Raw genomic sequence first — 21,408 nt, 5'->3', positions numbered from 1 at the left:
GCTTAATGCTAGGGAGCAGGAATAAAGAAGGGTGAACTGGCTCTAAAACACCACTCAAAAATAGCAAACTATACCCTCTATGGGCATGGAAGAGAGACACAACATTGGTTGGGAAGGCTACGTCAATGCCTTGGCTCAATTTGTTGATATGGAACTGCTACACCTTCATGATTGCTCACAAGAGACCAAATAGATAAAGTGTCAAACACAAATTTTCTATGCCCCCTCTGGAAAAGAACTCCTTCTAGAAGTTTTGGTCAATTAGCCTACTTTGGAGGAGCATCAAAAACTGGTTTAGTGTACTTGGAGACGTTAAAAATTTGAACCTGACACTAGTGGAAATGTGGCAATGGGTTAGAGCAATGGCCATTGGATCTATATGGGAAGCCTGAAACAATTTAGCCTTGGCTAAGAAGTCTAGAGCTCAATGGAACAAAATGACACTCGTGGAGATTATTCAAAGGAATTTGATGAACTCATAAAAAGGCATTTAGAAAGAACAACCTAACTAAGCATACCAGGAACTTGCTATAGTAAGGGCAGACATAGGAGAACACTCTCGATGGAAATCTCTACACAAGCTTAAGCCTGATGTGATGCAAACACTCTTTTTGTTTCTAATAGAGTATACTTGTCTTTTAAAAAAAAGTTTGTTTGGCATTGCTTGTTATAGAGATTCATTTCCTCTCATCCCCCCTAAACTGAACACTATATCATGAGTTCTATTGTGTTGGTCCTCTTTGTTTCAGAAACCATATTAATTCAGAAACTGAACCGTTGCATGATCTTGGCTGGACTGTTAGAAACCACACAATACTGTCACATATGCTAGCAGAAGAATATATACATTGAAAATGATGTGGACTTCCTTGTCTCTACTCAGGTCCAGTGAAGCCCATGTTGACATCTTTCAACATCATGAAATGTGTTCTCTTCAAAACACCTCCACTTCTCCATGGCTGTACCTCCACTTCTCCATGGCTGTCTTTCTTTCTTTTCCATCTCTTGTCCTCACTTCTTGTAGTGGACTGGAGCAATAGGTATGTGATACCACCATTTTTTTAACCTCCTTATGTAGCCTTGTGTGACCTCTTGCCGAAGGGGCATTTGTCTTGTGAATGTCTCCCAAAATAGTAATAGTAAAATGGCCTTTGCTGGAAGAACAGCTACTAGACCTGCCAAAATCATGAGACATAAGATAACTTGATCTGTTGCCTGCAAGGAGAAAACAAACAATATTAGCAAAGTCATTCAATTTTCACTTTTACAAAAGCTTATTTACAGTTTAAAAACCTCTTACATCTAGAGGAACTAGAAGAGAAAATATAAACGTCTAACAGGAGACCACAAGGACCCATGAAGCATATTGACTCCGGATCAAAGCTACCTGTCTTGCCTGGTAGTGAGGGGGACGCCGGGTTTTTTTTTAAGACTTCTATTAAGTACTATAAAATCATACAAAGGGAGATTTCAAACCAAAAGGTAGGGAGATCTCAACCAATCAAGGGAATTATGCTGCCATAAAAGTCCTGTAGGAGTGGAGAAAAGAAAATACCATGGTTTCACTCTCTCAAGAATCTGCTAGAAGATCCCTGTATATGGCTCCCGGTGGCCAAAAGAGATTATGAACGATGTCACTCCATATACTGCAAATACATTGAAATAAACATGAATACCCTCGAAGGCCTTTGAGCATCTGGTCTTCTGGATATGACACGCTGTGATAGTAGCATGGTGTCAATACTTAGCAGAGGTGGTGTGTATCGTAACTAGGGGAAAGCTTTAAAAAAACATCTCTGAGCTATGCCCCTATGGACAAGTATAACAGAATCTATGCTCCCCTGCCCTCAAAAAGAAGCTATGGGTCAAGCATATTTTGCACACAAGAAAGGCCCAAGTTATATAAACACACATATATTATGAAACAAAAAGTCAAAAGAAGTTTACTTTATTCAAGCAATCTATACAACAAGATCATCAAACCGTGCAATCAAACTCCCAATAATCTACCAGTCCGTCTACTGCAGAACTGATGAACCAGATCAAGAAAATATCCCTTAGTGTATCACTCACTACATAAATGACATGATCAGTAGCTGTCCAGGTCTGTAATGCCAAGAAATCTCGCCGTTTCAATTGTAAAATTTAAGGGGGAAAGAAAAGTGAGCCATTCATAACGAAAATAGACTTGATTGCATTGTGTCAAATGCTCTTATACATAGGGCTTATATAACCATGAGAGATACACTCAATGTGATTGGATACATTTCTAGGATGACATCACTGCTCATGGCATTTGGTGGTGGATTATATCTTTGATCTTAGACGAAAATATATTCTATGCAAAATAATTAAAAAGACTAGGGACTACAAGTTGGCTTATTGCCAATAAACCCCCCCTTAAGCCAAACTTGAGAAAGACACTCAATACATGGAGTTAGCCTACAACTATCCTCCTTGAAACAATGAGATAGAGTCTCCCCTTTTTTATAACAATAGTGTGTGTGTACTCTATTCTTACAATAATCAAGGGAATGGATAAAAACAAAGGCTTATAACCCAAAAAGGGAGTGTACAAAAAGAGTTAAAAATCATAAGAATCATCAAAGTCTTCAATGCCATCCGTTGTCACAAAGTAGCTTTCCTTTGCCTCGACAATGTGAGCCTTCTCCTTTTTCTTCTCTTGCTTTTCCTTGAGGTAACACCTGCTAGATGAGTGGTTGGTTTTCCTACAATGAGAGTATGGATTGTTGATGAAGAAGTCTTTGGATGAGTGATTGGTCTTTCCACAATGAGTACATTTCTTCTTGTTGGAGTAGAAGAGAACATATGCGCCTTCTATGATATGTATAAAGCCTTCTTCTTTTCTTCTTGCAAAGAGTTAATAATAATTTCTAAAGAAGGGATGGACTCCTCCTTTAGAACGGTCACAATTTAAGGCTCTTGAGCCTATTTACAACACTAGATATACCCCAATTAGCTTCCATACTTAACCCATAAAGTTACATTTTGAGGCTAATTTTGGAATGTTTTGCCTTAGCTCCAAATATCCTCTCTAGGGTTTCCCAAAGCTTTGGTAGCCGTATCGGCTTCATCTATGTAGTGTATAAAATTATCTTGAAGTGATATGATGATGACTCCAAAGGCTTGTTCATCTTTGGCTTATAATGCAGTTGTGGTAGCTCTAGTAGCAACCCCCTCTTCCTCACTCAATGGTTTCACAAGACTCCATAGGTTTTTTCTCATTAAATGCCCTTTTACTTTAATTTGCCAAGTATGAAATCCTTGGCCATTAAACTTATCTGGGTACTTAGAAGATGAGGTAACAACTAGTGATGCCATGAGGGTGGGCTGCTTGAGTTTTGGTTTAGAATAATTACCAAGGCTTTCCTTACAAGCCTGTTAAAGAAGATTGCAGAAGCTAAGCGCCCAGCTCTCATTCAACACCAAGTTATGGAAGCAGCTAACCTACCCTGAGATCTATACCAAGTTGAACGATGGATGGGCAGAGATAGGTAGTCAGTGCAGATATCCTGGTCGTTGTTGGTGGTGGCGCAATAGGTAGGTGGAACAGTGGGTACAAGAATTGGAGGCACAAAAGAGAGCTTCAAAATTGGACGAAAGCTCGTATGTGCTTGACGGACGAAAAAACACACCTCTGGAAATTCAAGGTTTCTGCTGTCTAAGCAGCAGCAGCAAAACACACCTAAAGCTCGATTATTGTCTCTCTAATCTGATCAAATTGTGCTTAGAATCACGTCTAAGGCTGTGCAATTGATGAACTGGAAGACCCGGAGTTTGCAGCAACGGCAAGATGTGGGGGGGCTGAGTGCGCTTAGCTTTGAGTGTGTTGTTAACAGAAGCTGTGAATGCGACCATGGAAGCTTGCGTGTTGTTAACAGAAACTATGAGCGTGCTGTGAACACGACGATGGGAGGTGAAAAAAGAAAAGACTCACAGCGCAGCTCCGCCATCCAGTATCAAAGCGCGTAGTGGTGGGCGCAGGGGGTTGACGGGCTGGTGCGTGCTCCAAGCCAAAGAGTGGTGGGCGCAGGAGGGTGACAGGATGGAGCGTACTGCAAAAGGGAAATAGAAAGAAAGGTCTAAAATAAAACCTAACTGGAAATGGTTGGGTACTCCAAAAGGAAAATAGAAAGCTCCAAAAAAAATCTGACTGAAAATAGCTAGAAAACTCCAAGCTAGAAGCTCCAAAATAGAAGTCTAAAGGTAATAAGAACCTATGCTCTGATACCATGTAAAATTTAAAGGGGAAAGAAAAGTGAGCCATTCATAATGAAAATAGACTTGATTTTGTGTCAAATGCTCTTATACATAAGGGCTTATATAGCCACCATGAGAGGTACACTCAATGTGACTGGATACATTTCTGGGATGACATCTATGCTTATGGCATTTGGTGTGGTAGATTACATCTTTGATCTTAGACTAAAAGATATCCTATGCAAAATAATTAAAAAGGCTAGGTAGGGACTACAGTTGGGCTTATTGTTGCCAACACCGATCAAAGAGAAAGGGACCTAGGTGCCCTGTGTGCAGAAAAGCCTCTCGTCGTCTATGGATGCAATCCAAACCTCCTAAAGCTTCCCCCACTAACTGCCAAGGGTATGAATGGTGTCAGTCCATATGGAACAGATGGACTCAGAAGAGGGGTGAGAGTGACCTCGATGGCCTAACTGCAACGGGCCCATCATACATGCCATGCAGCAATGCTGCTGATGATCTCCCATCTATGATTAATCTCCCCGGAGACCAAGGCTCTGAGGATCTATCGGGAGTGGTATCAATCCTGTCCTGCTGCCTCAAATATCTGACCGAGTGTCCCAAATCTGAGCGATCTGTGTGCTGATCTCGATATCCTGGACCAAGCTCTCTGAATGCGGACACTCTACTGTCTCTCTGGCTGCCAGGGGTCCTCTTAAGTGAAAGGAGGACATGGGTGTGGTCTGCTGATAACGTGCTGGCTATGATGCTGATCATGCACCCACCCCCTTTGACCAAAAAACAGGTGACCAGCACGTGTGGCTACGGCCTGGCAAGAGTTTTCCACTTCTACGGCTACGTCCTGCACAAAGGTGGTGCTCCTCTATGAAAAGAATGTCCACTGAGCCTCCTATGAGACGGAGACAATGCCAAGAGCTGGAGGTCCGCTTCAGAGAATAGGCAAGGGGTGGCGGCCTAGATCGGGGATGATGGAATGGCTTCATGGAGTCCTCCTGAGGGGGTGAAGACCAATGTAAGCCAACACTTGCCTAAGGAACACTAACACACGTGCAAGGGAAGAAAAGGTTGGGGGATGACGGGCGGTGGTGAGGACACGGTCGCATCTGGGAGCGGTGGAGGCAGAAAGCGCAGCGAAGAGGAGAAGAGGTGGTGGCAGCGGGCAATGCGGAGGAGGCGAAGGGAAAAATCAGGCGCGTGCAGGGCGCATAGGAGGGTGGCGGCTGGCAGGGGGCAGTGCACAGGGAGGACGGGGGCAGCAGCATCAAAGAAGAAGGAGGGGGGGGGGGGGGGGGGTAGCAGCAGGAGAGGGAAGGCAGAAACAAGGAGAAGGGAGGCGGAAGCCGGAAGCGGGAGATGGAAGGTGGCAGCCAGCAGAAAAAGATGGAGGGTGGAAGCGAGGGGAGGTGATGGTGCAGGAAGCAGCAATCAGTTTGGCTCCAGTGCTCACTTCTCCTTTTGACAGTTCCTTATTGCATATTCGTGTCATCTGCACCACTTCTAAACAGTCCATGATAAACATTTAGAGGCTGGCATACAGATATCTGCATCTTTAAAAATCCACCTTAAGCTAGGGTTCCACGCTCACCACATGTCCTCCCTGGAGCACACTGCATGATATGACGTGTGAAAAACTTTTCTGGGACCATCATCAGGAAGAAAACCCCAAACCTATGAGTTTGGCTATCAATTCTCTACTCTACATATGCAGATTAAAAATTCCCAAACCACCCTCATATTTGGGAGTAAAAAACCTCCCTTGATCCCCCTTTCCCTCGGATAAATTGGCCACCAGATGGGAAGCTTTCAGCTGGAGCCTGGATTAGAGCTAGGAAAGGGCTGGTTGGGGGAGGTTCCCTCCCATGATTTTCAACAGCCTCCAATTTTCCTGCACCCTGATTGGAGAAACTTACAGGGTCAAAACTCCCAGGTTTTGATTGGAGGAAAATTTGAGGCTGGGGAAATGATGGATAATGATTTCCCACGCAGTCCTAGCTCTAAAGTCATGTAAACCATCTAAAATAGACCATGAATTGTTCCAAATAATACTGGAGGATGAAGCTGATCTTTGACAATTCATCTCATGTCCCGGTTGTGCACCCTTCAAATGCCCTCTATTTTCCAACTAATGATCTTCAATGGCTGAAGGTTCATTGATGGAATGACACCCAGGTAGTACCTCCTCTAGAAGTGAACTCCGTAGCAAGCATAGACCTGAACTATATGTTGCGCACATCACTAAGGCCTAGGAACTTGGTGTAAGAGGGTCATCATCTAAGACCTTGTCAAAGAACCTCACATATGAGGACTACGTCACCATGTGGTGTAAGAGGGTGATTGTATAAGACCTTGTCAAAGAGCCTCACATATAAGGATATGTGATCTGGTGCCTAGGCTATGATGCCTATGCCTAGAGCATTACTCACATGGGTGTGGAAACTACCTCTATGGAATCAGAAACCAGGGCACAGATCTAGCTGGTTAGTTGTGGGGACAAGTAAGACTACTTCTTGGGGCTTGGCCTTTGGTGGCTTCTTGCAAACAAAATGTGTTCACCTGGAACAATCTCATGCAAGACTTTCTCTCTGCCAGAAAAAAAGGCACTGTTCATGGAGGTCAATAAGCATGAGGTTACCTTGGAAAAGACATGTATAAAGAGAGAAAAGATCATAAATGGAGATAGCTTAAGGACTGATGATGTAGCCTTGTTGTTTAGATAATATTTTTCCACAAACATTTTTTTACCTGGGGAAGCACAGAGTATAGCAACGCACGGATCTTCAGAAGTACAATGTTGCTAGTCCTTAACAGCTGCTCCAAGTGATAGAGAGCTTGCTGCAGTTCCAGTACCTCGTCAGCAGTGTTCTGACTAGGAGACAAGATTTTGATTTCTCCAGATAGAGGACCCTCTCCAGCTTGCTTGAAAAAAATTATAAATATCACCATTCCTACAAGGAAGAGAGGGAAGAAATACTGCAGCAGGTCCCTGGCAAAGACGAAAATGTTTTATTACACTCATGAAGTAGAAGTATCCAGTGTGTGCGACCTTGCCCAAGTGGGTATCACACCAAGTTCCAGGTGCAATTTCAAAGCCTTACACCTAACATGCAATATGTTAACTCTCTCAACAAAAGTACTAATATCCACAACCTCTCAACAGTGCAATTGTAAACCTGTAAGGTCCAATATGTTAACTCTCTCAACAAAAGTAATAATATTCACAACCTCATTGCAATTGTAAACCTGCAAGGTCCAATATACCTCATGATTATGGAGGACCCGAGTAAGATAACTGGAATTGTCTTGAAAGGCTCATCCCATGACAACAAAACATTGATCCATATGACTGTTGGCCTCAGTGAGTCCAGAACAGCCTAGGCAGGAAAATATCAACTTTTTTCATATAAGAACAATGAAATGTTCGGCATATTGGGAGCTTGTTGCCAGAGTTGCAGTGTGCATACCTTCATAATAGCCAAGTTGATGGTTAAACTGTCTACTTTTTCCCCTGACACTACTATTTCAAAGCGGTCCACATGCGTGCACACCTTGCATGATTGTTCAACCACCCTATCAAGATGTGGAAGCTCATCAAGGAAAAAATCGCCGATAAGTTGTGTGTCATCTAAATTTGTCCCATTGCTTGGATAGGCAACTTTCGAATCGCATAAAATAGACATAGCTGATTTGGCATATGTAAATCTTCTTATTGATTGTTCACCTCTAATATGTTGTGATGCTCCTTTCTTCAATTTGTCTGCTAGAATCTTCAGAACTAGATCCCTGCATGGTGATAGATGGACCATAGAAAAACACATAAGTGATTTGGGTTGGGTCGGGTTTGCACGGAGAGCCTCCCTTGTGGCTTTAAAGCGTATGATACCAAGAATGCTTCTAGATATGGCCTCCACCTGACCAGTGCCTTCAAGGCACGACTTCCTTATGAATCTGTGAGTACAGATGATCTCCTGAATGATGGTTAACCAATAGTCCCGACGTGAGCAGCCTAAAAACTCCGGAAACTCCAAAATAACATGCTCACCACTGCACAAAATAGTGGTTTATTACCAGCTTGGTAGCAGGCCCAAAAATTACATGCATCATGATTGCAACATGCACCTTCACGCAAGAACATGGCATATTGTTTTGAAAGCCTTACTTATACACTGACTTGTAGGAAATAGCCCTATCAAAAAGGGGGATACCCCATGGCCCGGTCACGTATGGTTTCACCACTTGCTGCAAATCAGCCGCCAAGTCAAACTTTTGCGATTTACCATACGGGATTACTCCAGCAGATTCAAAATACAGAGAATGGTCTGTCAATATTAACCGCCCTGAAGAATGTAGAAGCGTTTATTAACAGGCATTGGCATCTCTTACAAAATTATGTGAATTTTTTAATCCAAAGAACTACCTATTTAGTTCGCCACAGAATCCTTAATTAAAACGCGGCCTGAAGCATAGTATCAAATCAAATAACCTACCAGGCTGAGTAGAAGCTCCTACATGTTGAATGACTGTTCCATCAATTTCTACCACTGTTTCCCCCTTCTTCAGATGTGGCTTATTCAACAAAGCTCCCTGATCTTTTATGCCAGCAAGAGCTCTAAGAAAAAACATAAATGTCAATTGGTTGAAAAACAAATCAATCACCCATGAGTGCGTGTGTGCATGTTTGTGCGCGCGTGTGTGGGTGTTTGTGGCATGCACAAATGATTTAACTTTAACCCTCCACTATATAAATCATTACCCATCAAACCTATCTAAAAGATCAGAAATACAACATATTCTTTAATGCTTCAACCCTCAATAGATCAAAACGTTTCATAAAAGTTTTCATTAGAATGGCTACACAAGGTGCAGATTTCCATCCCTGTGAACTTGAGTCACATGGTTGGAAAAACAAGTGGACGCTCTTGATACAATTCACATACTTGCATGGATGTCTGGGTGAAAACATGACATGCTAAATCATAGCCCATCATTGGGTTTAATTCATTGGACATTCCCAAGCTGGGCGACAGGTGAATGTGCTGAAAAGCAGGCAATCAATGCATTTTAACTTGCTGTACTTATGGCTTTTTCTGGCCCATGTGACTATGTCTGGGTATTTGAAATGTGAATTGTGCCCAGCACATGTAGGAAAGGTTACAGGAAGACTCAGTCCATCACCTAGCAGAGCCAGCATGGCTGGCTGCACCTTGTGAAGCAGGCCAGCAGGCCTTTCAAACAATTGAGCGTTTTTTGAGAGCAAAGGCATCTTTTAAACAAACAGAATCAAGCTTCAAGAGACTGAGATGCACACCTGTCCAATTCTATCAAGTATTTGTTGTAGACACTAAATGGTAGACGGCCTCCAGTTGGGCGAGCCAGTACATCAAACAGGAAATGCACATTTATCACATCAGCCACACCTGAAATTGCCGGAGCAACACGCACGAAAGCTTGTTTCCCTACTGTGCTTTTCAGATTAACCTGAAAACCACGATTTAATTTCAATCAAGCAGTCATAAATGTAGGCCAGTTAAATTTTTTTTAATGCACAAATTTTAAATAAGAAGGGATAATGGAGGATCCAACCAGTAGTGGCATCAACGTAGAATAGAAAAGAGAGTCATCGTCATTTTTGGTCCCTTTATTGTTCATCTCATTTTGATGTTTCTGTAAAAAATAGAGATTCCATATGTAAGCATAGGAAAGCCCGCTTGAAACACATGGAACCCTAAACCAATAAGCCATGCAACTCAACGCCAAGGTGACATATATTAAGACACTCTCCTGTCTCCTGATGCTTAACAGAACTGCAGTTACTCTCCCAGGCCTATTTAAGCCAACTGCATTGTTTAATGGTCTTCAGTAGTGAGTGAGTTCATCAAAGACAATCGGTGTATGGACCTCTGATTCCATATGCTGACAGCCAGAAGAACCCAATTGGAAGCTTTCAATGGGATTCAACACCCATTCCTAGAACTGTAATTAAAGCAGGGAATATCCAGAAAGGGCCTCTGTGCATCTAAATTTTATTGAAGCAGCATTAAACATCCAGAGTCTGCAAGAAGAACTGCATTTTGTGTGTAGAGGAGGGTCCACATACCAACACTGGCTTCATTGTCACATGACTAAAATAGAAAGCAGCTCTGCATATAAGAAAACTTTGGCTCTTTGCCACCACAAAGAGGGGTATGTGCTACTACTACTACTATAAAAAGTAGAGGAATGGAGAGTCAATATGTGAGATCCTCCTCTAAACCTCACCAAAACCTGTAGAGAGCCAGTCCCCTCCTGTAGAAAATTACAGATGGCCATGTACACAGCAACACTACAAACATAAGATCTTTCAGAGGAAAAATTGAAGCTCAAATTGCAAACAAACAGAGATGTGCTTCCTACCCATGTGCTCTATGAAGGAAGCTTTGATGGCTGCATAGGATCTACTGACCATAGTGGTTGTGTACTTTAGGTACGGTGTGCGTACGAGTACGTAAAGTACGCATTGGGATAAGTACTTTAAGTACATTCACTTTTTTAAAATAATGTATATTATATATATATATATATATATGTATATATATATATATATATGTATACATATATATATGTATACATATATATATGTATACATATATATGTATGTATACATATATATGTATGTATATATATATATATGTATACATATATATATATACATATATATATGTATGTATACATATATATATACATATTGGTACACAAAATTGCGCAGAAAACATTTGAAATTCAAACATCTATGCTCTGTAAATGTCAAATGAGCTGCGAACATACAACATGAAGTCCTCTTGAATCTGAAATCCTAGTACAAATGCCAATAGCCATATGGCCAGCACAAAATAATATGACATCATACATGTTTGATTGTAAATCATGAAAGTACAAGGCTAGCCGCTAGTAGCTACAAGTTGAATATCTGACTAGTCAGAGGTCGCTACTGAAATAAATACTGATATGCTAACTACTAAATGGTAAGAAGCGACCAATCACCACAAGACCACTAGATAATAAATCAAGTGTCATGAGTCACCACTCATCATCATCCAAGCCTGAAGATGAGGATGATAAGTAGTCTCCATCTATAAGGAGATTCCCATCAAAATCATATAGCGGCTCCTGCTCCACCACATCACCTAGTACATCAGTATCTGGTATGTCCTCAACAATGGTAGAGAGTCCAAGTCTCTCCTCTGGAAGAATTTGCATCTAGTGCTCTGAATTACCTCTACTGGTCGCTTTAGAATGTCTCCCTCTCAAATGTGCACCAGAGTATATGCCCTAGTGTCTTTAGAGGTAGAAGGACGCCTCTGCTGACGTGAAGAAGTGAGGGAAGTGGTCGTGAGAGCTCGAGACTAAGCTAGAGTGACTCATCTATCAATGCCCTCCAACTCTCTATGGAGCTGTCTGTATATCGTTTCCTGTTCATCACATACCATGATGCTCTCCTCGGCATGCTGGTGTTTGCGATGCTCAAGCTCCTCAACATGAACCTACATACCATATATTCACTAGTAGTTATGAGTAACTAGTCATTTTAAACTTTTTTTTTAAGTATGGGTACGGAAAGCATGGTACCGGTACGGTACGTATCGAAAGTACGTAACGGATGAGTACGAGTGCGGAATGCAACTAGCTACTGACACAAAGGCTCTATGCAATGAGGATACAAAAACGCACACACTGAAGACAGAAGAGTGAACAATGAATGAGGAGCTACACCTAAGATCTATATACAAGATCGTGGGCTAGGCTAGGTATAGATTGGTCACAATCGGCCCCTCGGCTCCTCAAGTCCAAAATGACCCGATTGACCAGATCACCATCCCAAATAATCTTAGAGTAAAGATTAGATCGCATGTCTAGACTGGCGGACACTCCTACAACCCGAGGGAAGTTGTCTTGCGAAGATATCCTTTAGCCCTTAGTGCAGTCCCATATGAGAATATCAGTCCACACATGCATGTAGCATGTTGGGAAATGTGCCAAACCTAGCTAAGCCATCTCTAACCACATGCCCTCTAGGCACTCTACAACCCGAGGGCAGGAGGTCTTGTGAAGATATCGGTCCACGTAGCCTATTAGGAAATGTGTAAAACCAACCTAAGGCATCTCTAACCATCTGGCCTTCTAGCAAGCACCATCATTACCAAGTCTCGTTGAGTGTCCGGACTGCTCGAATGTGGCATGCCTCATAAAGGAGGCCTTCAAACATGCACTAGCTTGCACTCTGGCAACAATTACTAGAAGAGGCCGGGGCATTGATTTCAACCATCTAGGCCAAGCCCAAATTGAGACGGTCCTAAGATATGTGAGATCAAAAGTGACCAAAGGGAATGAAACCTAGGAGTGGAGATCTCAGATCCACTATTAATGTGGTTAAGATAAATGAAATAGCCACAACACCATCCACATCACCATGACAACAGAAATGAAATACAAGCCACACTAGGGCCGGAATGGGCGTATTAACCTTGGAAGTTTTGGTGTGAATAGCCCTACACACGGGCACTTTTTACCCTATGTTGGCAGGGGTTTTTTCCCCATGTAAACACACTCTAGTGTGTTAGCCACGTTAGCCTTAGGGCTAGGAATATTAGTTCTTTGTACTCCACACATTCAATATCAAGTATTTCTAGTTATATCGCTTTTGGTCTCTCTCGCTCTCAGAGCTCATGTGTGACTGTGTGCGTGTATGTCTGTGAGTGTGCAGAGCATCTTCTCCCTCGTCTAACATTGGTATCAGAGCAATGTTATCAGAGCTTCGGTTTCAGAACTTTGTTTCAGAGTCTAGGTTTCAGTGCCTAGGTCTCAAAGCTTTGGTCAGAGCTTGGTTTCGACCTGCTGATTCCAGGTCAGCTTCCAACCTGTTGATGCCACGTCAGCTTCCAACCTGCTGATGCCATGTCAACTCTTGACCTATTGGTGCTATGTCAGCTTCCGACCTGTTCATTCCACGTCAACAGATTCCGACCTGTAGATTCTGCATCTGCACATTGTTGGTTTGGTGAGTTTGCACGTGCATTGAGCAAACATTTGAGGTATTCCGGTCACGTGCAGCTACTGCCAGCTATACTTCAGTTTGCCCATTTCTTTGTTGTGTAAAATGTTTGAAAACATCAGTGACTTGCTTGGCAATACTGAGGAAGAAAAATTTGCACATAATCGATATGCCGTGATAGTCAAATGCAGTGATTTATTTGCTTCTTGTTTGTCATTGTTAGAGTAGGCAGGAGGAAAATAGCATATGGCAATGTATATGTCCTGTAGCCTCTCTGTGCAAACTCTAATCCACATATATCGTGCATCTGCATCTCTATGTACTACATGAACCATATCCCGAAGCTCCTCTCTAAATAACACAGCCACTCCGCCTGATCCTCTAGTACTACCTAGTGTACGTGGGTGGGGGCGATAAACCGACTCCCATGTATATCTGCGCACTGTCGAGAGGCGACTCCCTGCACACTGATGGGTCTCCGTATAGAAGACAATGTCTATACACTACCCACTTCCCTTCCTTCCGTGCTTCATATACCCGAGGCATATGCTCTTTTCTGTGTGCTACATGTGTTGGTGTTAGATCCTCATCCAAATAAATCTTCTCTCCCTTGAGAGCCATCCTTTTTGATAAGAAGGCCCTCTTCGATCCCATCTCTGGGAACTTCAAGATCAATGTCTGTGCCTTTGTAGCATCCTTGCCCACTCTCCAAGCATCCACTATGGGGAGCTTAAATACTCCCATTTTTAGTGCCAAGATCTTTTGCATCCTCTTTGGGGGAGCTTTTCTCATTCCATCCAGTAACTCACACATGTAAGACCCTGGCACGTCTCTTAGCCTCCTCCTCCAAAGTGGCATTCATTACCTCGACTTTATCAACTGACGCACCCTTGTGTTTCTTCACTACATCAATCCATTTGCTATTCTCTTCAACATCTGCTTTTGTTTGCTTTGTCACCTCAGTAAAGGATCTGATCTCTTTTTATACGTGTGTTCTCAACTCCTTAATTTCATCAGCAAGTTGGGGTGTTACCGACCCCTTTTGCCCTTCTAGCTGTTTTTTGCATGCCAAAAGTTCTCCTTGGAGTTCCTTGATTAAGACATCTTTATCTGTTATGCATTTCTCCATCTTAGTTTTCCAGGATTCGACCTCAGCCATTGCATCACTAACTTTTTTATACACCACAATTTCCATTACATTCACCTATGTTCTCAAGAGGGCCTGCATTTCCCCTTTCAGTGCCGTATACATCTCCGCCCACAATTCCGTTAGTATTTCCTTATGCAACTCCTTCCTCATGCATGCATACATGTCGTTCTTCCGGGCTTCCATAGCCTCATACATTTCCTTTTCCAAATCTAGTTGCATGTTATTCAATTCTGCCTTGATCATAATCTGCACTTTTTCATACATAGAATCGTCTTTGGTTCTAGACATTTTCCCTGCCCTAGATGAGCCCGGGGAAGGCGTACTTTCCCTCATTCTTCTACAAAAAATGAGCCGTGCTTTAGGCGGTGTTTGGCAGACACCCTAGTCATCAACTTGCACGAAGTATCCATTTCTCAGAAGCCCACACGATACATTTCTGTGAGAGAGAGAGAGAGAGAGAGAGAGAGAGAGAGAGAGAAATGAAATGAAATGAAATGTTATATTAACGTCTTCAAAAGGCCATAATGACCTATGAGACCAAAAGTTACATCATGGTGGATCTGATACAATGTCTGGATAAAAAAACCCAAAAAATGAAAAATAAAGATGATACTACTGGCACCTAGAAAATGAAACTGGAACTGGAAGGTACACTATGGAGGTACCTCCATCTCATAATAGAGAGAGAGAGAGAGAGTCTTTTTTTTTCAACTGGCCTTTGGCCCAAGATCCTCCCATAGTTACCAATTTTTCACCACCCGTAGGTGCCTATTTATCCACCAGTATGTGATGCCACCGAAGAAGCACCAAGGGGGGTTTTGAACCCCGGACCTCTTGGTCTTAGGCAAACACCTTCACCACTTGAGCTATCACCTCATTGGCGAGAGAGACTCTTTACCTAACCTACTCCTCTTATATATTACAAAAACAAATATATACAATGCTGTAAATTCAGATGTGCCACTAGATTTGGAATTGCTGCACGTAAATGCTACAATGCATAACACTAACTATACTTGCTTCTATTTGCTTCCCCAAAGCTTTAGAGGGTTGAAACCTGCCGTATTGGATAATGCTTATTGCTGTTGATCCATGTCTAGGCTTGACTTTCTTTTTTTTATTTTTTTCTTTCCCGACTAGCCTTAGGCCCAAGATCCTCCCGTAGTTAGTGTTTATTCACCGCCCGTATGCGCTTTTTATATGCCCACCACAGGCGATGCCACCAAGGAAGCACCTTGTGGGGTTTTGAACCGAGCACCTCATGGTCCTAGGCAAACACCTTCACCACTTGGGCTATCACCTCATTGGCCTAGGCTTTCCTTTCTTATGCTTGAATGAATGAAGAATGAGCCAAAAAAACTTGCTACTTATTCTTGATGCTGGTTGTATGCTAGTCAGCCCAACATCATATTGTGCCCGGTACATGCTGCTGTTGGGTATTTCAGAGTTAGGATGAAGTCTGGTCAAGTGTCCTAAGTGGTGCGACCACACTAGGTGTGAACACCCTCTTATTAAGGATTAAAAAATAAGGCCTTGGATAAAAGCATGTATTTGGGTGGATTCATTATCATAGTGAATATCGTTTGAGTTGTGCAAACCTACTCTCTCTTGGCTTGAGTTTCTCATCTCTCTCCCTCTCTATATCTTGACCTTGTACAACCATCCTTCAACCTTCTTCTCTCTCCTTGCTTCATCTCTCTTCCACACACTCCACCATTATGATGAATTTCACCCTCCATAGCTCCTCCTGGGATGCCCTGATGCCAATATGGTGTTAGAGCTAGGCTGTACCAAATCCTTGTTTTTAGGGGTTTCTGCATTTTTAGGATTTCTGCACTTTTAGGGTTTCTTCGTTTTTAGGGGTTTTGCAATTTTAGGGTTTCTGCGTTTTTAGGAATTCTACGTTTTTCTGTTGGACTGCCTGGAGCTCTACATATGCCATCATCATTAAGGGTGTGTTCTCGCTGTTGCTGTCACTGTTGAAGCTGATGATGTCGATGCCCTCACCAACTTGCCGCCAATATTGCCGCTGATTTTTCTGCCGTCACCAGTCCACAGCCAGCAGCAAGGCCTTCGTTGTGTTTTGCCCAGCCATGAGTAGCACGAGGTCAGCATTTTCTGCTATGCTCCTCCTGAAGAGTAGTGTTTTCTGCCCATTTCACCAACGTTTGATCCATCGGTCTCGCTTCAGCCCCTTGGCTGCGTTTTTTGTGCAAACCTGTGTGCCCTCTTTTGCCTTCTGCTGTGGCTCCTCCGCCTTGCCATCAACTTCTTGCCGTGATCTCCAACAGCATCGGGTACAAAATCTCTATTGCCTATCGTGGGCCCAACTCCTCCTTAGTGCTCATCTACTCCACCGGCCTCCACAACAACAATCTTGCACATGCAGCACGGTATCAAGTAATCATATCAGAATCTTTGCGAGTTAAAATATCATGGAGGAGCTCATTGGTTCCCTCAAGTTCTCTGCCCTGGCCATCATGCCAAAAAGGATTGCACCTATCAGTACTGCAAGCATCGTCATGAAGCATCTGTTCCTTGCAAGTACTTTCCACACACTTGACACTCAAGTGTCGGAATCTTGGAAACATCGATGCAAGAAGCTGGCATCAAATCATCATCGATGTTCTTCCGTGTGGGAATTTTGTTGAACTTCCGACAATCTATCTTTTTAGTTGTATGTGTTGGGAATTGCAGGAATTTTGTTAAACTTCCGACAATCTATCTTTTCAGTTGTATGTGTTGGTTTTCTGTCCGGGAAGTCCCCCAAAATTTGAGTATTTTGGAGTCATGGGTTCTCTGCCTACGGGTAGTCCCCCAAAATCTGAGTTAATTATATATTTTTGGATCCTTTTGGATTTTGTAACGCCTTGTTTATACAAAAGGCTCCTCTCCATTATTCCCTTTTTGCCCCTGCTTGTTGGGGGGGGTGTATGCCGATGCAAGCGGTCTTTGTCCGCCGGGCAAGACTTGACCTCTGAGGCCTTTGCACTGGGCCATGTGTTATGAACCTCTGAGCCATGCTTTTAGCCTTTGAGCCATGTTCATGAGCCACTGAGCTAGTTGCGGGGTCCACGTCTAGTCTTTGCTTGTGTTGGAGTACGGGACTATTTCAGGTTATGCATGCAAGTCCACCATCACTCCGAAGGGGCTTTGTTGGGTATTTTGGAGTTAGTCTAGAGTCTAGTCAAGTGTCCTGAGTGGTGTGAACACCCTCTTGTTAAGGGTCAAAAGATAAGGCCTTGGTGCCTATAAAAGCATGCATTTGGGTGGATTCATTATCACACTGAATATCATTTGAGTTGTGCAAACTTGCTTGGCTTTAGTATCTCATCTCTCTCTTCCTCTGACTTTCTCTCTATCTCTTTACCTTGTACAACCATTGCCATGGCTTGAACCTTCTTCTCTCTCCTTGCTCCATCTCTTTTTCACACTCCACCATGATGATGACACCCTCCATAGCTCCTCCTTGGTGCTTGTCCTAGGCACTCATAGGCACCCGTTGGGCTACCAAAACTGCTCCAATCTGCCTCTGATTTTGCTTCTAAGGTGGCTGTTGGGAATAATCATGTCTACCTCGCACTTGATTAATGTGTGGACATAACAGTCCATCGCCTGCCGCAACATCCCATGCATGTGAACACATGTGTACTCTTGTGATGCCATCATCAAAATGCAACACAAACTGTGTCCATCTAATGCACTGCTGAAAAGTAACTTTATTAAACTGAGCTACTAATGAGTCAATTGATGTGATACCCATCATCTTAAATGCAAAGACTGAAGTAGACTCAGAGCTGAATCTGGTTATACCATCGCTACATGTGTCTGACCATCAGGTCACATCAAGAGACCTCATGAATCTGGTGGATTTTGTCTTACATTTCGAGTAAGCCTTACTACTAACCAAATGTAGTTGAAGAGCTCATAAGCAGAGCAGCTCTGCAATATGAGGTTCAAATCGCTTCTTGTTGACATATAAATTGATTGCCATATAAATTATTCCTAGCCTCATTTTTCTTTGTCTTGCACCGAAGATTTTATGATCAATGCCCCGTGCCAGCAGCAATCTGCTCAACTTACCAAGATTTTGTGCTACTAGTGTGAGGGACTCCCTCACCATCGGCAGATTCGAGCCATCATTGCGCACCACCGGAGGAGTTTACCGCGACGATTCAGCGGTTCAGCTCTCAGCTCTCAGCTCTTAGCTCTCTTAGGATGTTACTATTTTCATTCTTTCTTTCAGATTTGTTATGATGAGACATCATCATCATCATCATCAGTTGTACCTTGTTTTGGTCTCATGGGCCATTTCAGCCTTTAGGAGACGTTAATATATCTATCTTTCTTTCTTTCTTTCTCACACTTGCCTTGGATTTCTAGGTGATTCTATAGGGTTTTCCAATTGGGGCATAAAAGGTTTCCCTCTTAAGTCTCATACTAACCTGAATGATTTTCTTGCTCAATTGAAGCATACTCTCCCACTTGTCTCTCCATGCTCATGCCCCTCCAGGAGATTTCTGCTATGACAACCTGGCTCCTTGGTGTGTATCTTTACTAAAATGTAAATACTGTTGCGATGAACTCATCTTCCTCCATGCACAAGTGAATCCTTAGATTAGTACTGTCAATCCTACGAGAAAAATCTCGTTTCCAATCCCATGCATCCATAGAAAGTTGAGGTTATACAGTAAGCACAATCTCAACTTCAAGGCGGCATACTCACAAAACTTCTAACCTTCTACTTTGCCAAAGAGTAGTACCGAGACAATATGCCAAAGTACCTAGACAATGGGCTATGAATCCTTGCATCAACATTCCCACTGGTAGGAGGGAAATTATGTAAATAACATGTCTACCTTGACATTGAGATCTTCAAACATAAAAAATCGCCCTTAATTTTTTAACTTTGTGGGGAGCCACAGGACATGGTGAATACTCTTTAAACTCCAAGCATGCCTTGGGTGGGTTATGTATGTCAGCAAAAAACCCTATAGTCAAAATGCCCTTCACACACATACACACACACACACCATGGTAGCACACACACACACCATGGTAGGTGTTTGGCAGAAGAAAGCTACCTTGATACACACAGCTACTGAATCAGGAGCCTCCCATGCAATCATCATGTCAAAACTCAGGCGTCTGAAATGCTTCTCTTTCAAAAAACTAGTGTTTCGCCTTGCCACAGCAAGGGCTTTGAAGCAGCAATATTCCAATAAATTGGAGGCATAATTTTGTGAATCTTTTGCAGACTCTGAAACCTCCTTCTCAAACTGCTTTTGCAAGTCTTCAACAGAAGTTGCAAGAATCCTGCCAAAGAAAATGAGGATGTTGAAATATCACAAAATTTCAGAAGCATTACAAGTTTTGTTTACTTTTCAATTACCTTCATTTATTTACATGAGAGATGCCATCAGCATACATACACACATATGTATGTACATGATATATATATTTTACAACATATGTACACACAAAGCACACGAGTAGGTTTATAAATCTGCAAGTAACAGAACTTAAGTTCGTGACATACATAGATACATACATGTACCTCTCTTTGGAAGCCAAGAACTGAGAGTGTGAATGTGCATATGTGCTCCGCTACGTGCCAATTCATAAATCATTAATCATTTAGCATATATACATATTAGGATCATACTTAGAAGTTATGATACATACATATGTAGACATAGATATAGAATGTATATACATACATACGTACATATATCCATGATATAACACCTTCCAGACATGCATATACCTGTGTGCGGCCCTTGCCTCCCAATTCCTGGGGGAGTAACCAGTTCGCATATATACATGTTAGGATCATACTTATAATGCATGCATGCATACATTTTATGATACATACATGATATGTCTATGCATACATAGATATATTTATCATACAACAGCATTCCAAGTGCATTGTTTTCACGAGGGAGTGGGATCAAGGGATATTTTTTCTCATCGATCTCCACAGGGCTGTCTTGGCACCTTTGTGCCCCATATTGGTTGAGATCACCCTACATTTTGGCATGTGTGTGTGTGTGTGTGTGTGTGTGTGTGTGTGTGTGTGAGAGAGAGAGAGAGAGAGAGAGAGAGAGAGAGATTATAAAGCATCATGCATGTTACAGGAAAAAATCTAAAACAACCATAAGGTTGTTAATGTGGGAAGGCATACCTGGCACAGCGTGCTACAACAACGTTGGCTAGAGAGGAGAGCTCGGGCACCCACTTCCTTGCCGCAGTGGTGGCATGATGATCGCGATGGTGATGGTGAATATGATGATGATGATGAGGAGGAGGAGGAGGAGGAATGGCATGATGATGGTGACGATGCTGAGGAGTCCACATCATTTTTGCTCATCAGACTTCAATCAAATGCAAACAAATAATGGGTTCTTTGAACATCTTCAGCTTTGCATCATTGAGCAGCTAGTTGCCCCTAATTATCAGAATCCAACGAGTAGTGTGAGTGTTGTAAGTGAAGGTGGCACGCGCACGTCTCCAATTATGCCGACCTTCAACACGACGCGTGTTCTGCCGAAAGGTGGTCCATTTCCACTATTATTGTGGAATATACGCAAAAGCGACCTCGGCTAGCAGAGAGAGAATTTAAAAAAAAAAAGAATAATTAAAGTGCGAACTCCTCGGTGGTTTCACATCAACGTAATGTGCCTCCTTAACTTGTCCATGAAAGCTTTGGAGCAGTTCACATTGAAACGGCCATGTCCCCTCCTCGGTGGTTTCACATGCCTTTAAAGAGTACATTTGCCAACAAGTGGTTCCACACGTATGCAACCCACCACCCTGGCAAATTAGTACATGGATCTATTTGCTGTCTTTGTTACCCAATTCTTCTTATTATTAGCAACCCCATCTTACCATCCCTTAATCACATAGCAAGCAATGAGATTTGAAGGACAAGCACCCCAGATGCATTAAGATTGATCTACAAGCAATTAAAACTTTATGTAGGGCTTGT

General features: G+C 42.5%; 1 protein-coding gene across 8 annotated transcripts; it reads right to left on the bottom strand.

Moving 5' to 3' along the window:
- Positions 1–594: 594 nt before the first annotated feature.
- LOC147635774 (uncharacterized) lies at positions 595–20,977 on the bottom strand. Of its 8 annotated transcripts, none has more exons than XR_015266704.1 (11): positions 20,605–20,977; positions 19,502–19,733; positions 9,823–9,903; positions 9,548–9,717; positions 8,727–8,848; positions 8,399–8,576; positions 7,704–8,283; positions 7,501–7,613; positions 6,985–7,225; positions 1,556–1,718; positions 595–1,215 (listed from the first exon to the last, which is right to left on the bottom strand). XR_015266704.1 is itself a non-coding variant. In XM_086803175.1 (11 exons), exons 1-10 carry the CDS (start codon positions 20,778–20,780, stop codon positions 3,981–3,983), a joined length of 1,989 nt encoding a protein of 662 aa, XP_086659301.1. In that variant the 5' UTR covers positions 20,781–20,977; the 3' UTR covers positions 987–1,215; positions 3,959–3,980. The 8 variants fall into 8 exon arrangements, 5 of the variants coding, with proteins under 5 accessions (XP_086659300.1, XP_086659305.1, XP_086659304.1 ...); XR_015266706.1 differs by having other exon boundaries at positions 1,556–1,646; XR_015266705.1 differs by having other exon boundaries at positions 987–1,175.
- Positions 20,978–21,408: the final 431 nt, after the last annotated feature.

The sequence above is a fragment of the Cibotium barometz genome, chromosome 9, assembly GCF_041138505.1.
Source record: "Cibotium barometz isolate CiBa-2024 chromosome 9, ASM4113850v1, whole genome shotgun sequence".
Classification (NCBI taxonomy): Eukaryota; Viridiplantae; Streptophyta; class Polypodiopsida; order Cyatheales; family Cibotiaceae; genus Cibotium; species Cibotium barometz.
This window is presented reverse-complemented; position numbering and strand designations above follow the sequence as displayed.